The following is a 15,840-nucleotide window of genomic DNA, read 5'->3' as shown; positions in this document are numbered from 1 at the left end:
TGACCCTCTTTCCCAATTAAAAACTGAGAGGGGGAAAAATAACATTTGTAGCAGATAAGCGTAGTCGAGCAAAATGAATCCGCTCAGTGACCATGTCCAAAAGTGTCTGTCTCTTCACCCTATGTCACTACCCTCTCTATCACAAGTGGTGGTGGGGTGATTGGCCATTGCTTTGCTAGACATCTTAGCTTTGAAAGCTGTTTTACTTTATGGTATTGTAGTCCTTGTATAAATTATTTTGGTTCTGCTCACTTGATGTCACATCAGTCATACTGAAAGATTTGCTGAAATATCTCTTTCATTAGATTCCTATGCTGCTGTCGAATCAGCCTTCACACATTCCAGTTATGAGAAATAGCCAGTTCTACTCCCTTCTTCCTGTTTTATTCTAATGTATTCCTTTTATTCTCCCTTCTCTTTATCTTTCTGTAATCCTCAGAACGTAATCAGTGGACTCCCCAGAACTGTTGTTCTTTTTTAACTCCCTCAAAACCCTTTGAAATAGTAAGTTTTTGCCTGGCACACAGTAGGTGCTTAATAAATGTTTATTGATTAAAAGAGTACTTCATTCTCTGCTAGAAGAATGTTAGCGCTACATCATCATACAGCTCCTTCCCAGTTGCTCAAATAAATTTCCCATTCTAGCTATCTCTGCCGTCATGTTTGTATTTCCTGGTTCTTACTCAACTCTGTTCTTTTCATCAGAAATACTTGACAATCCTCTTTTCCATTAAAGGCCCCTCTTTTTTTTCTGTATGGTTATACCTGGCTTTGCCTTTTGGGAAATTATTTACCAAGGTGTCTTGTGTACAGAAACTGTCAGGTATTGTGTAAGACTGTTTGTAGTTCTTTGATGTTTAAAATCTTTGTTTCTGGGTACTTGCAGTACTTTTAAATAGAAGCTCCAGATTTTGCTATGACTTCCTAGGACTTTTCCTTTGGGGGTTTCTTTCAGGAGGTGATTAGATTTTTTTTTTTCCTATTTTTACTTTGCCCTCTTCTGAAAGATAGGCCATCTTTTTGATGATTTCTTGAGTTATAGTGCCCTGGGGTTTTAAAAAACTTAAGGTTTTCAGAGATTCTGATGACTGTTAAATAGCTCTTTTTGGTCAGCTTTTCAGGTCAGTTTTTTTGTTTTTGTTTTTTCTTAAATATCAGTTTGCATTTTCTTCTTTTTAATTCTTTGATTTTGTTTGAACATTTCTCGCTGGTTTACAGAAACATTGGTTTCTGTTTGGTTTATTCTGGTTTCAGGGAGTCCTTTTTTTTGTGTGAGATTTACTACTATGTATTTAACTACTTGTGTTCCTTCCAATTTTGTCCTACAAAGCATTTAATTTTTTTCTTTTTTTAAAATTAATTTATTTTGAATTATCAACAATCACTTCCATAAGCTTTTGAGTTTTAAATTTTTCTCCCCCTCCCTTCCCTCCTCCCTCTCCAAGACGGTGTGCAATCTGATATAGGCTATACATATACACTGCTATTATACATATTTTCACATTAGTGATATTATAGGTAAGAATTAGAACTAATTGGAGGAACCACCAGAAAAAGGAAACAGACACAAGAGAAGAAAAAAAATAACAAATAGTATGCTTCAATCTGCATTCAAACTCCATAGTTCTTTCTTTGGATGTGGATAGCATTTTCCATCAAGAGACCTTTGGAGATGTCTTAGATCCTTACATTGCTGAGAAGAACTAAGTCTATCAACATTAGTCATCGCACAGTGTGGCTGTTGCTGTGCACACCGTTCTCCTGGTTCTGCTCACTTCACTCAGCATCAGTCCATACAAGTCTTTCCAGGTTTTTCTGAAGTCTGCCTGTTCATCATTTCTTATAGAACAATAGTATTCCATCACATTCATACACCACAACTTGTTCAGCCATTCCCCGATTGGTGGGCATCCTCTCAATTTCCAGTTCTTTGCCACCACAAAAAGAGATGCTATAAATATTTTCAAACACGTAGGTCCTTTTCCCATTTGTATGATCTCTTTGGGATATAGCCCTAGAAGTGCTATTGCTGGGTCAAAGGGTATGCACGTTTTTATAGCCCTTTGGGCATAGTTCCAAATTGCTCTCCAGAATGGTAGGATCATTTCACAACTCCATCAACAATGCATCAGTGTTCCAATTTTCCCACATCTTGTCTAACATTTATCATTTTCCTGTTTTGTCATGTTGGCAATTCTGATAGGTGTGATGTGGTACCTCAGAGTTGTTTTGATTTGCATTTCTTTAATCAGTAATGATTTAGAGCATTTTTTCACATGACTGACTATAGATGGGTTTAATTTCTTCATCTGAGAACTTCCTGTTCATATCCTTTGAGCATTTATCAGTTGGGGAATGACTTGTATTCTTATAAATTTGACTTAATTCTCTATATATTTTAGAAATGAGGCCTTTATCAGAGAGACTGGTTGTAAAAATTCTTTCCCAATTTTGTACTTCCCTCCTAATCTTGGTTGCATTGGCTTTGTTTGTGCAAAAACTTTTCAATGTAATGTAATCAAAGTTATCCACTTTGCATTTCATAATGTTCTCTATCTCCTGTTTGGTCATGAGTTCTTCTGTTCTCCATAAATCTGATAGGTAAACTATTCCTTAAAGCATTTACTTTTTTTTATCTCTTCATTTCTTCTAGGTCTTCATGTAGTCCTTTGAGCCTCTGCATCCAGTTCCTACAGACAGTTAGTTGTCTTCCAGGCAAATTTTTGGGACATCTCTAGATTTGTGATAAATTTTTATGCTGGTTGATGTTAGCCTTTGCTTTACTCAAATCTCCAACCTCAGTTCCACACAATTGTGGTTTTGTGCCAGGACCAGGCTCTTCCCTTGGTTGCACTTGTGAATGGGGTGGTTGGTCAGCCCTTGGCTTGGTCTTGCTGATTGCCTGAGTTCCTTTCCTGAGCTCTGCCTCCAGGCTTTTGACACCTCTAGACCTCTGAGGTTTAGGGTCCAAGGCCATCGCAGTCTGAGCACTATTACTCTTGCTTCTTTTAGTACCTCTCTGCTAGTGTAAGTTGCAGAACAGGTGTTTGCCTGCTTTGGTAGAGGTAGCTGCCTGCATTAAAGAAATGGCAGTTCTGTTCCTTATCTTATTTTTTGTTTCACAAATTCCATACTTTGCTTTCTATTTGTAATATGGAGAAAATAGTACTCGTCCAGGAAACATATGACACCTTTTAAGGTTAAATTCTCGGCAGTTTTTTAAAATGTTCATACAAAAGTCATATTTGGGGAGTGTTATTTATCATTATTACTTTTGCATATCATGTGCTAGAGTCACCAGTGTAAGTGGTTCGGTTTTCAGTGTGCTGAGGAGGTTTCTTAAGCCTCCTTTTCTTTTCTAAAAAATTTATTTAGTATTTTATTTTTCCCCAGTAAAACATGTAAAAACAATTTTTAATATTCATTTTTAAGACTTTGAGTTTAAATTCTCACCCTTCCTCCCTCTTTCCCCAACCCCCATTGAGAAGGCAAGCAGTTCCATATAGGTTATGCATGTGTAGTCATGCAAAACATTTCCATAATAGTCATGTTGTGAAAGAAAACGCAGACCAAAAAAAAAAAAAAACTCAAGAAAAATAAAAGAAAGTGAAAAAGTATGGCTCAATCTGTATTCAGACACCATTGGTTCTTTGTCTGGGGATGAATAGCATTTTTCATCATAAGTCCTTTAGATTGTCTTGAATCATTGTATTACTGAGAATAACTAAGTCATTCATAGCTGATATCTTACAATATTGCTGTTACTTTGTACACAGCACATTTCACTTTACATCAACTTCTGTCTTTCCAGGTTTTTCTGAGAGCATCCTGCTCATCGTTTCTTGTAGCACTGGAGTATTCCATCATAATCACATAACACAGTTTATTCAGCCATTCCCCCATTGTTGGGCATCCACTCATTTTCTAATCCTTTGCCCTGAGAAAAGAGCTACTCTCTCTCTATATATATATATGTATATATATAGATAGATATAGATATAGATATATATATGTCTCTCTCTTTTTTTTAATCTCTTTTGGGCTACATGCCAAGTAGTGGTATTGCTAGGTCAAAGTGTGTGCATGGTTCTATAGCCCTGTGGGCATAGTTCCAATTTGCTCTACAGAATGGTTGAATCAATTCACAACTCCACTATCAGTGGATTAATATTCCATTTTTCCCATATCCCCTCCAACATTTGTCATTTACCTTTTCTGTCCTATTAGCTAATCTAATAGGTATGAGGCAGTACCTCAGAATTGTTTTAATTTGCATTCCTCCAGTCAGCAGTGAGTTAGAGCATTTTTTCATATGACCATAGATAGCTTTGATTATTTCATCTGAAACCTGTTCATATCTTTTGATGATTTATCAGTTGAGTAATGGCTCTCATTTTTATAGATTTGACTCGGTTCTCTGTATGTTTGAGAAATGAGACCTTTATCAGAGAAACTTGCTTCAAATTTTTTTTACACTTAACTATTGCTAAATGTAGTTCTCTTCATCTTGTTTCCCCCTCTGTTTATTCTGTTCTCTCTTTACTTTCATCCTGTCCCTCCTCAAAGGTGTTTTGCTTTTGACTACCCTCTACCCCAATCTGCCCTTCCTTCTCTCACCCCACCCCCACCCCTTCTTTTATCCCTTCCCCTCCTACTTTCCTGTAGGGTAAGATAAATTTCTATACCCAATTCAGTGTGTGTATTATTCCCTCTGAGCCAATTCCAATAACAGTAAGGTTTACTTACTCCCTCTCACCTCCCCCCTCTTCCCCTCCACTGTAAAAGCTTTTTTTTTTGCCTCTTTAATGTAAGATAATTTACACTGTTCCACCTGTCCCTTTCCCTTTCTCCCAGTACATTCCTCTCTCACCCCCAATTTTATTTTTTTAGATATCATCCCTTCATATTCAACTCAAACCTGTAGTCTCTGTATATATTCCTTCTAACTGCCCTAATAATGAAAAAGTTCTTCTGAGTTACAAGTACCATCTTCTCATGTAGGAATGTAAAGAGTTTAACCTTATTAAAACCTTTGTGATTTTCCTTTCCTGTTTACCTTTTTATGCTTTTCCTTGGGTCTTATATTTGAAAGTCATATTTTCTATTCATCTCTGGTCTTATCATCAAAAATGCTTAAAAGTCATTTATCTCATTGAATATCCATTTTTTCCCCTGAAGGATTATACTCAGTTTTGATGGCTAGGTGATTCTTGGTTGTGATCCTGGCACCTTTATCCTCTAGAATATTGTATTTCAAGCCCTCTGATCCTTTAATGTAGAAGCTGCCAAATCTTGTGTTATCCTGACTGTGGTTCCATGATGCTTGAATTGTTTCTTTCTGGCTGCTTGCAGTATTTTCCCCTTGACCTGAGAGCTCTGGAATTTGGCTATATTCCTAGGAGTTTTCCTTTTGGGATCTTTCTCAGTATGTGATTGGTAGATTCTTTCAATTTCTATTTTACCCTCTGGTTCTAGAAGAACCAGGGTAGGTTCCCTTGATAATTTCTTGAAAAATGATGTTTGGGCTCTTATTTTGATCTTGGCTTTCACGTAGTCCAATAGTTTTTAAATTATCCTTCCTGAATCTATTTTCCAGGTCAGTTTTTCAAATGAGATTTCACATTGTCTTCGATTTATTGTTTCTTGATTTCTCATAAAGTTATTAGGTTCGATTTGCTCCATTCTAATTTTTAAGGCGTTTTTTCCTTCAGTAAATTTTTGTGCCTCTTTTTCCATTTGGCCAGTTCTGCTTTTTAAGGCATTCTTCTCCTCATTGGCTTTTTGGACCTCTTCTACCATTTGGCCTAGTCTGTTTTTTAAGGTGTTATTTTCTTCAATATTTCTTTGTGTCTCCTTTACCAAGTTGTTGACTCATTTTTCATGATTTTCTTGCATCACTCTCATTTTTCTTCCCAGCTTTTCCTCTGCCTCTCTTACTTGATTTTCAAAATCTTTTTTGAGCTCTTACATGGCCGGAGACCAGTTCATATTTTTCCTGGAGGCTTTGGATGTAGGAGCTTTCGCTTTGTTGTCTTTTTCTGAGGGTGTGTTTTAGTCTGCCTTCTCACCATAGTAACTTTGTATGGTCAGAATTTTTTTTCCTGTTGTTTGCTCATTTTCCCAGCCTATGACTTGGCTTTTAAACTCTTTGTTAAAGTAGGGCTCGGCTTCCAGGGTGGAGGGAACACTGTCCCAAGTTTCATTGGTTTTGTGCAGCTGTTTTCAGAGATACTTCTAGGGATCTGTACGTTTTCAGTTCTTCAGGTGGTATGATCCAGAGAGAGGTGTTTACTACTCTCATGGTCTGTGAGTGACCACATGGACTCTTTTTTGCCCTGGAATTGTGAGGAGGGTCCCCCCTCCACTGTGGCCACAAGCTCCGCTATGCTAGTGCTCCTCCTTGCTGTGGGTCTGCCACCCAAGACTGGGACCTGGATCCAAGTATGGGCAAAGCAACAGAGTCTTGCCTCAGTGCTAGCAAAGAGGCTCCTGTAATCTCCTTCTAACTAGTTCAGTCCCTTTACCATCTCTGGACTGAGAGCTCCAGAAGCTGCTGCTACCACTGCTGGTTCAGTGGCTCCCAAGGCCTGCTCCTGGTTTGCTGGGGCCTGGGCTATGCTAGCGCAGCCTGTACTGGACTTTGCTATGCCCTTCTCTCACCCTGTTGCAGTAGACCTTTCCTGCTGACCTTGCAAGTTGTCTTGGGCTGGAAATTTGTTTCACTCTGTCTTTTTGTGGGTTCTACCGCTCTAGAATTTGCTTAGAGTCATTAAAGGTACTTGGAGGGGTTTGGGGGAGAGCTCAAATGAATCTTTGCCTTTATTCCACCATCTTGGCTCTGCCTATAGTTTCTTAAGCCTCGTGCCAGAACTGGAAAAGTCTGCTGATAACCAGATAGACCAAGAGCTACTCAAAAGATAATGGAAATAATTAAAATTTTGTATTTGGCTTTATTGGCAACTGCCCTTCTTTCTAAATATCTATAACTTTAGATACTACTTTCCCCTGAATGCCATGGTGCCTGTATAGTAGTTCTGCTATAACACTTGTTTTGAAAACTCAAATTTATTCCAATGCAAGGATACATTAGGGAACAGTTAGAGTATGGTGTGATTTTTTTGCATTTGCTTATGTAAGACTTTTTTTTTTTTTAAATACAAGATTTTTCAACAAGAAAAACTGCTGGGGCAGCTAGGTGGTATAGTGGATAGAGCACCAGCCCTGGAGTCAGGAGGACCTGAGTTCAAATCTGGCCTCAGACACATAACACTTACTAGCTGTGTGACTCTGGACAAGCCACTTAACCCCAGTTGTCTCACCAAAAAAAAAAAAGAATGAAAGAAAAGAAAACAAAAGAAAGGAAGGAAGAAACTAGTGGTGTACACAAAGGTAGGGCATACATCAAGGTGGGCAGGGACCTCTCCTGTTGAAGGAGGGGCACCAGCATATGATGGAGCCTATGGGAAGAAGAGACGTCTGGCTCCATCTGGGGGAAAAAGTTGTAATCGTCCTCTTTCTTGACCCAGGATTAGGTGACAGCTGCTGGAGGGAGTGGGGGATGTAACACTTGGGAGAGTGAGAGGTGGAGGCCCAGAAAGGCAGACACAGAAGGGAAGAGAGGAGACCCTTAACAGAGGCAAATTTGACCCTGCTGTCCCTGAGCCTCCTGCTTAGGGAAAAGCCCAGCCAGAGATGGTTTTCAATGCACCACTTTCATCAAAAGGGCCTGCGATGGAGCCTGGGGGGTGTTCTCCAGGGCACCTCATCAAATAAAATCCTTTCAAGATCTCCCTTTCCTAGCCATAGAAGGATGCCTTCCCCAGGACCAAATTTGAAGGTTGTGTCCCCAACCCCATTTTCTCCCTGAGTCCTGTAGTTTTTATTGTGTGATTTTGCATAGCTGTGTAAGTATAGTATTGACTGCTTGTCCGTGTGTCCTTCTGAAATATTGCTGAAGTTGTCATCAAGGGCAGTCTTTGTATAGACTTGCCTCCTTGAGCTGCCCGCATGCTCGTTAATGACCATTGTCACTACCTTCCCAAGATGGTTCCCATTCTAGTGCACATCTGTAAGAGCCATTTTATTTAATTCTCCATTCCCCTTTCATTATCTGTATTAGTTTAAGAAATGCAGTATTATGAATTCAGTACACCTCTGAGTTAGAAAAGACTTTAGTGTTTTTGCATTTGCATAGCCACACCCCACAGAATTACGACACTGTTCTGTTCTAGGGAATGTGAGGAATTTAATGCCAGTCACAAAGCACAAAAATAGTAGAATTCCTGAATCAGTAGTGGTACTGTCATCAGGTGTATACACTATAGAGGAAATGACCAAAAAAAGTAATGAACATAACCGAGTTTTCAAAAATGACTCGTGTGTAATGAAAATATAATATTTAACAATAATCCTAAAAGTTTAAGGCACATGATCAGATCTTTAGAAGAAAAGAAGATCACGATAGAAGCCTCTCTTACGCCCAGTTGGGTGTATCTGAACACTTAGCCATGTAGACTGGCCAATACTTCTTAGACAAAGAGAGAGGCTGCAAAGCCAGGCCTCCACTTCTAGGTTCAATTCGAGGTCAAACCAGATACAGGATTATCAACAAGATCTGGATGGATAAAAACCCAGAGCCTAATCCTGGCTGCCATTTTTGAAGGCTATTGAAAGAGAAGGTAAGGGACGAGTGGTACCTAGAAATGAGAGAGAGAGACCAAAAGCACCATCAGGAGCCAGACACTTTGGAAGATCATCCTGCGACCTCTGGTCAAACTAGTTTACATGCTTACAAGCTCCCTCCACCCGCCAAAGATTGCAGAACTTCTTTTCTATGCTGTAGCCAAGTCTTTTCTAGCTCAAGGAGGCTTGACCCTATTAAAAAACCAAAAGCAGTCCAGCCCACAGAAACCATCGAGGAATCATGTTCTGTGAGGCAGAGGAGTCCTCCCATCAGTTGAAGAGACATTTGGGGACCATTTCTACCAGCTGGAGCTATGTTGAGGCTGGGGAAGGCTATTGTACATTCTTCACAGCTGGAGGTACCAGATATTAACCCACACGTTGGCAGGGGAGTCATTAGTGAAAATGGCCATACTAAGATGTCAGTTATTAACTACAGCACAACCAAGGAAAACAAGATGCTGAGATGATCTCATGGCTCTTCCTGGGAAATTGATGGATTAATCATACTCACACCATACCTATTATCTACAAATCTAATTGGTGAGATGAAAAGTAATTCGCTGATGGTTGACAGATAGACATGAAAAGATAAAAGTGAGTTAGGCAACTAGGTGGTGCAATGGTTAGAGTGCTGATAGAGTCAGGAAGACCTAATTCCAAATCTTACCTCAGATACTTTCTGGCTTTGTGACCCTGGATAAGTCACATAACTTCTGCCTGTCTCAGTTTCCCTGTTCATAAAATGGGGATATACCTATCTCTCAGAGTTGTTTTTGTATCATGCGACATAATATTTGTCAAGCACTTTATAAACCTTAAAGCACTATATAAATGGTAGCTGTTTTATTATCTTTCACTAACATAATTCCTCTTCATTCTTTTATAAGCAACATTATTAACAAATATGGATTAAAAAGACATTCGTAACACTGTGTGGAGAAGTAGTTCTTTAAATGAAATCACTACATCCATTATCTGAGTCTCTGTGATGACCAAAATCTTTTATGTTAGACCAAACACTAGACATGTACTAGCTGTGTGACCTTGGGCAAGTCACTTAACCCCAATTGCCCCACTTAAAAAAAAAATCTTTTATGTTAATGGTCTCCTAATGTTATAATCCATTGCAGTAGTCTCAATTCTAAAAGAAGCCTTTAGGTTCCTTTTAGGTCCTCTGTTTCTTCTCTAACAGTGGCAGCTTTGAGTTTTCTTCTTGAAAGCCATTTTTATTAGTTTCTTTCTTTTTTTTTTTTTTTTTTTTTTTTTGGCTAGGCAGTGAAATTAAATGACTTATGTGTCTAAGGCCAGATTTGAACTCAGGTCCTCCTGACTCCAAGGCTGGAGCTCTATCCACTGTGCCACTTATCGGCCCTTACTAGTTTCTTTAATGATGCTTTTTGTTCTGGGTTGAACTTGACTCGGGCCATTCCCCTGGTAGAGTGGGTTTGATATTTATACAGAATGAGACACTGAAAGGTCATTCCACGCCTAACAAAAGGGGATTACTTAGCCAAAGCAGGAGAAGAATATTCAAAAAGGATGAGCATTGAAGACACCTCAAGTTGATTCAGCTGAGCTGAGCTGAGTAGAGCTCCTTAAGGCTGTTTTGCACTCAGGTGAGTAGGAGTGCCAGCAGCCTAAGCCTTTAGTCTCTTGAGCCAATCCAATCTTGAGGATGATCACAGTACTTTTAAAGGAAAAACTAGCCAAACTTGAATAAGGCCGGAGGTTAGGGTATTGCTCCTACCATTCTTTTTAAAGAGAGCGTTGCTACTACTGCAAAAAAGTATTGCTATAAATACTTTGATATATGTGGGGTATTTCTTTCTATCTTTGACCTTCTTTGGGCATATGCCCAACAGTGGGATCTCCGGGCTAAAATGTTATAGACATTTTAGTCATTCTCTTTGCATAATTCAGAAGTATTTTCTAGAATGGTTGGAGTAATTCATAGCTCCATAAACAGTGCATTAGTTTGCCTATGTTTCCCCAACCACTGAAACATTAACTATTCCCATCTTTTGCTGTCTTTCCCATTTTGCTGAGTTTGAGCTGAAAACTGAGAATTATTTTGCATTTTTCTCATTAGTAAATTAAATGAATGAAAAAGATAATTTATTAACCTGTGTGTCAGATACCCTGCTAAGTGTTGGGGGTTAAAGAAAGGGTGAGGAGATAACATGAACAGGGAAAGGATGATCATGGAAGAATGAAGTTACAAGGATGGTGAATGGAGCCATCAGGTAATCTATTGACATGCCTTTTCCATTAGGAATGGTAGTGTTTATCTGGTCACTGTTTGCAGAGCTAGAATTGAACAGTGGAAGGTTGTGGGGGGTGTGCAACTCAGCTGGTAAGTCAAGGTATGTTGTAAGGTGTAACTCGATGTAATGAACTCTGACCAATAAGCATGATTGCTGATTGGAAGCTGAAGTTCCTTTGAGAAGAGGGTTCAGCATAACAGGAAGGCACCCTTTCATATGATTTCTTACAGTTAGAAGTATTTTGAAAACTGTATTTTTTGACTGTTTATCTAATGGGGAATATCTCTTAGTCTTGTGTTTCTTAGATTATCTTGGCTATCAGGCCCTTAATAGAAATAAGATCCTTCCTTATCAGAGATATTTGATGCAGAGACCCTTCCTAGTTCCCTGCTTTCATTCTTGTCGTACTTTCATTGATTTTGTTTATATGAAAGCTTTTCAATTTCATTTAACCGTTTTCTCTTTTGTGATTGCCTCTATCCCATGTTTGGTTAAGAACTCTCAGCCTAGTCAGATCTATAAAAGATACCAGATCTCATTCTTTTCTAGTTTTTAAAAATTATATAATCTTTCACATTCATGTCATATATCCAATCTGAGGATGTTTTGCTAAACCTTTTTGCCAAAATGCTTTCCAGTTTTCTTAGAACTTCATGTCAAATAGAGCATTCTTCCCCATGTATGTCTTTTTCTTTTCTTTTTTTTTTTGCTAGGCAGTGGGGTTAAGTGACTTCCCAGGGTCACACAACTAGTAAGTGTCAAATGTCTGAGGTCGGATTTGAGCTCAGGTCCTCCTAATTCCAGGGCCAGTACTCTATCCACAGCACCATCTAACTGCCCCCACATGTCTTTTTCAAATCTAGGTTCTTTGGTAATTTCTTTATTAAATCAACTTCAGCATCATTTAACAACTCTTCTTTCCCTTCTCATTGGAATTATGTGTCTTTGGAATTTCATTTTTGTAAGCTTTCCATCCCACCCAAGCTGCTTTCCTTTATAGGATTTTGGTCCACAAGATCCTACCTATCATTGCTCTGAACCCTTTGAATCCTGTTCTCCCAAAATCTTGGGTTCATATTACACATTTTTTCCTCCTCAATCACAAATTCTAAGGTGATGTGATCACAAAAGTCTATGTAATTTCTAACCTACCTGCTAGTTTCTTTCTGTTGGTGAGAAACAGATCCCAAAAAGCAAATTGCTTTATTGGTTTGTCCACTTTTGAAAGCTGAAGCTCTTTATTTTTTTTAATTAATTTATTTTGATTTATCAACAATCTCTTCCATAAGCTTTTGAGTTTTAAATTTTTCTCCCCTTTCCCCCCTACCTCCCTCTCCAAGACAGCGCAGAATCTGATATAGGCTATACATATACATTCCTATTAAACATATTTTCACATTATTGGTGTTGTAAGGAAAAATTAGAACCAATGGGGGAACCACCAGAAAGAGGAAACAAAGCAGAACGGAAGAGAAAAAAAAATAGCAATTCAAATTCCATAGTTCTTTCTTTGTATGTGGATAGCATTATCCATCATGAGGCCTTTGGAGGTGTCTTAGATCCTTGTATTGCTGAGAAGGGTTAAGTCTGTCAATATTAGTCATCACACAACGTGGCTGTTACTGTGTACAATATTCTCTTGGTTCTGCTCACTTCACTCAGCATCAGACCATACAAGTCTTTCCGGGTTTTTCTGAAGTCAGCCTGTTCATCATTTCTTATTGCACAATAGTATACCATTACATTCATATACCACAACTTGTTCAACCATTCCTCAGTTGATGGGCATCCCCTCAATTTCCAGTTCTTTGCCCCCACAGAAAGAGCTGCTATAAATATTTTTGTTCTTGTGAGTCCTTTTCCTCAGCTATTTATTAAGACGAGACATTATTAGTAATGCTGTTTTGAACAGAGGGAGTGAGAGACCATACCCAAAAATGTCCTAATAATCAAAGACCTCTTCTCTGCTGTATCATACCTTTTTTACCAGAATTATAATCTCATTCCTAAACTTTTTCTCTGCCTGGGTGGTCTCAAGTATGTTTCACGGGCAATATTCCTTCTGTTTCTGTCTCCACTGCTCTTCATCCAAATGTTTTCTTCCATGCATTATCCCTTCTCCCTTGGTTCCTGTTTTCTCACATAAATATATCTTTTTTATGCATTGTCATTCTCTCCTCTAAATTTACCTATTCTTTTCCTTTAGAAAATGTATATGCTTCCAGCGACACAGTGTAGTCGTGGGTGCCATCCCTCCAAGTTTCATGATACTTAGGAGATCAAATTTGCCAATTTTTGTTAGTATCTCTAGAAGCTCATTACAAGCAGGAATTGTTTCATTATATCTGTATCCCCAGCATTGAGTTGTGGCATATAAATGTTGATATGTTATGTGTAAACTTCTTAAGCCATGGGATTTAATGGTGGCTTCTTTTTTGGAATCAGACTGCCATGAATGTGGGTATCTCTCCTGCTATTCTTCACGCGTTATAACTGTACTGTATGTTTTACATACATACATACACACACACACACACACACACACACACATTTTTTACCACCATCCCCTCCTTTTTAGTTTAAACTCCTCATGCTTCCATTTGCAAGACTATTTTAAAAATAGAGAACTGTACTATCTTTTGTTATTATAACACCTTCATCTAAATATTTCCTTTCCCACTCCACAGCCAGTTATCCCTTGTAACCTGGAATAAAAAAGAAATTTTTAAAAGATAGACCAATAATATTTATGTTTTACATATATAGAAGGGAGAGAGGTACATTGGTCATTTTAATTCCGCAATGTTTGTTCAGTTTGGGCTTTTATTCTTTTCATTCACATTCTTGTAGTCATTATGTATATTTTCCTGTTTTCAGTGACTTCACTCTGCATTAGCTCATCAGTCTCCCCATGCTTCTCTGAATTCTTCATAGACATTGTTTCATATAACACAGTAATAATCCATTATGTTCATATGCTACAGTTTGTTTTGCCATTTCCTGTTTGATGGGAAGATGCTTTAGGGAATAAGCATTTATATAGAGCCTACTATGTGCCAAGTACTGTGCTATGCACTTTACAGATATTATCTCATTTTATCCTTAAAACAACCCTGTGAAGTAGGTGCTGTTTTGCCCATTTTATAGTTGAAGAAACTAAAGCAAACAAAGGTTAAATGACTTGCCCAATTCTCACATGTAGTAAGTGTCCAAGGCAAGATTTGAACTCAAGTGTTCCTGACTCCAGGCCCAGTACTCTACCCACTGCACCACCTATCTGCCATCTGATGGGCATCTACTTTGTTTCTAGTTCTTCCTACATTTTAACCAGTGCTGCAGAAATCCAGATTTCATTCTCAGATATGGTCATTTTTAATAGCTGTTGCTTCCTCTATCTGCCTGTCTGTTTTGAAGCCTTTACCTTTGATTGGTGGAAATGATGCAAATGCTATCCTTCTTAAGTTTTCTGTTTCTTTCCTAGTTCTTTGGTAGTTATGGCAGCAACATTTGTACCCACACACATCATTGGTTTGACCATCCTTGGGAGAGTCTCTTTCACCTGCTGGCTGCACACCACGTATCAGACTTTAGTGTTGTGTTCTTGACTCTTTGAGGACTACTTAGAAAGTATTCACCAATCACTACTCCTGGTCTCCTTTTCAGGTTCTTTCTGAATATTTTCTCAATTGATAAGGAGTTATGAATCTGCATCGTTTCTTGGAAGACAAGCATCTGCTTCCCCCTCTGAAGGTTCAGCCTTCTCTTTGGCAGGGGCCTTACGTTCTGTTTCTATTTCAACTTGTCCTACTGTTCTTATGTCAGTACTCCAGACTCCCATGATTTTGTTGGTGTGAGTACTCTTTTTACCACAGATGACAACTCATGTACATCTTTGCAAAAGTTTAATGCAGTGCCATTACCAAAAAATTAATCACTCTATGACTAGCCTTCTGGTCATGAGTCATTCCAGAATTAGCTTGGCAGCTATTACATAGTCTTGTCACCAAACTCATTCTTAAAGTCTTTAGTTTGACAATAGCTTCCAAAACTTATTTTCTACTAGTGTAAGCTTTGAAGCACGAGACTACTTTGTTCCATTAAATATATATTTGTGTGCACCTTCTTTGACTATGTGACAAGAATTACCATTTGTTATTGGATAGGGAGCATATGAAAGCAAAGCAGAATTCAGTGTTTGGTTGGAAAGAACTAAAATTCTTGATTCCGTGTTGACTCTTTTCTTTGTGTCCAGCAGATGGTGGAGATGGTGATTACCAGTTGGAAGATGAAGGCAACAGGGGTGTAAGTGATCTTTATAGATCTTCTGTCTTTCCACCTCTATCTTCCAATTGTTCTTAGTTCTTGCTTTATTCTTACTTGGATTTCACAAAAAAAAAAAAAAAAGAAATAGTTATTGGTGTAGACGTGTCCCACTTTCTGTGGACTTATTTGCAGAAATAAATCCGTGAGTGGATTTTATCCAACCTTGGAGGCTGGATAGATTCTAAAGATTCTTTTTGAGATTATAGGAGTCATTGTCCTGACAAATTTTCCCTAGCTCTTCAGAAAGAAAGTATTGAAGGAACAGCGTATTAGGCGTCAAGCATTAATATCAGCATGACAGAATTATATTTTCTTTTTTTAATAATATTCTTAACTTGCCTGCATTTTTATCTCTTAGGTCCAGAACTGTAAATCTCTATTGACTTATTAATTGCTACCTTAATCTTTCTCTTCTGCAGCCGTTATGTTTAAGTTCATTGCGTTTCTATGATACTAACATAAAGAACTGTAGTCTTCTTAGATATTTTGTTGAATGTGGCTTTTGTATCTTGACCTAATTTAGTATCTTCTTTTGTCAGCATGCAGTTCTTCTAAATCCATAAGTGAT

At 38.3% G+C, this 15,840-nt stretch overlaps 1 protein-coding gene across 2 annotated transcripts in view; it reads left to right on the top strand.

The window, feature by feature from the left end:
- Positions 1-15,840, top strand: part of AKAP8 (A-kinase anchoring protein 8) — a 62,532-nt gene that overhangs the window by 16,067 nt on the left and 30,625 nt on the right. The window contains exon 7 of one of the 2 annotated variants that reach the window (XM_027851122.1): positions 15,205-15,251. In XM_027851122.1, coding sequence (XP_027706923.1) covers positions 15,205-15,251 — 47 coding nt within the window. Of the gene's footprint in view, positions 1-15,201; positions 15,252-15,840 lie in introns of both variants that reach the window. The other variant, XM_027851121.1, reaches the window with a different exon arrangement.

This window comes from Vombatus ursinus, unplaced genomic scaffold, assembly GCF_900497805.2.
Source record: "Vombatus ursinus unplaced genomic scaffold, bare-nosed wombat genome assembly UNPS02009173.1, whole genome shotgun sequence".
Lineage (NCBI taxonomy): Eukaryota > Metazoa > Chordata > Mammalia > Diprotodontia > Vombatidae > Vombatus > Vombatus ursinus.
The sequence above is the reverse complement of the archived record's forward strand: the minus strand, read 5'-3'. Positions and strand labels throughout refer to the sequence as shown.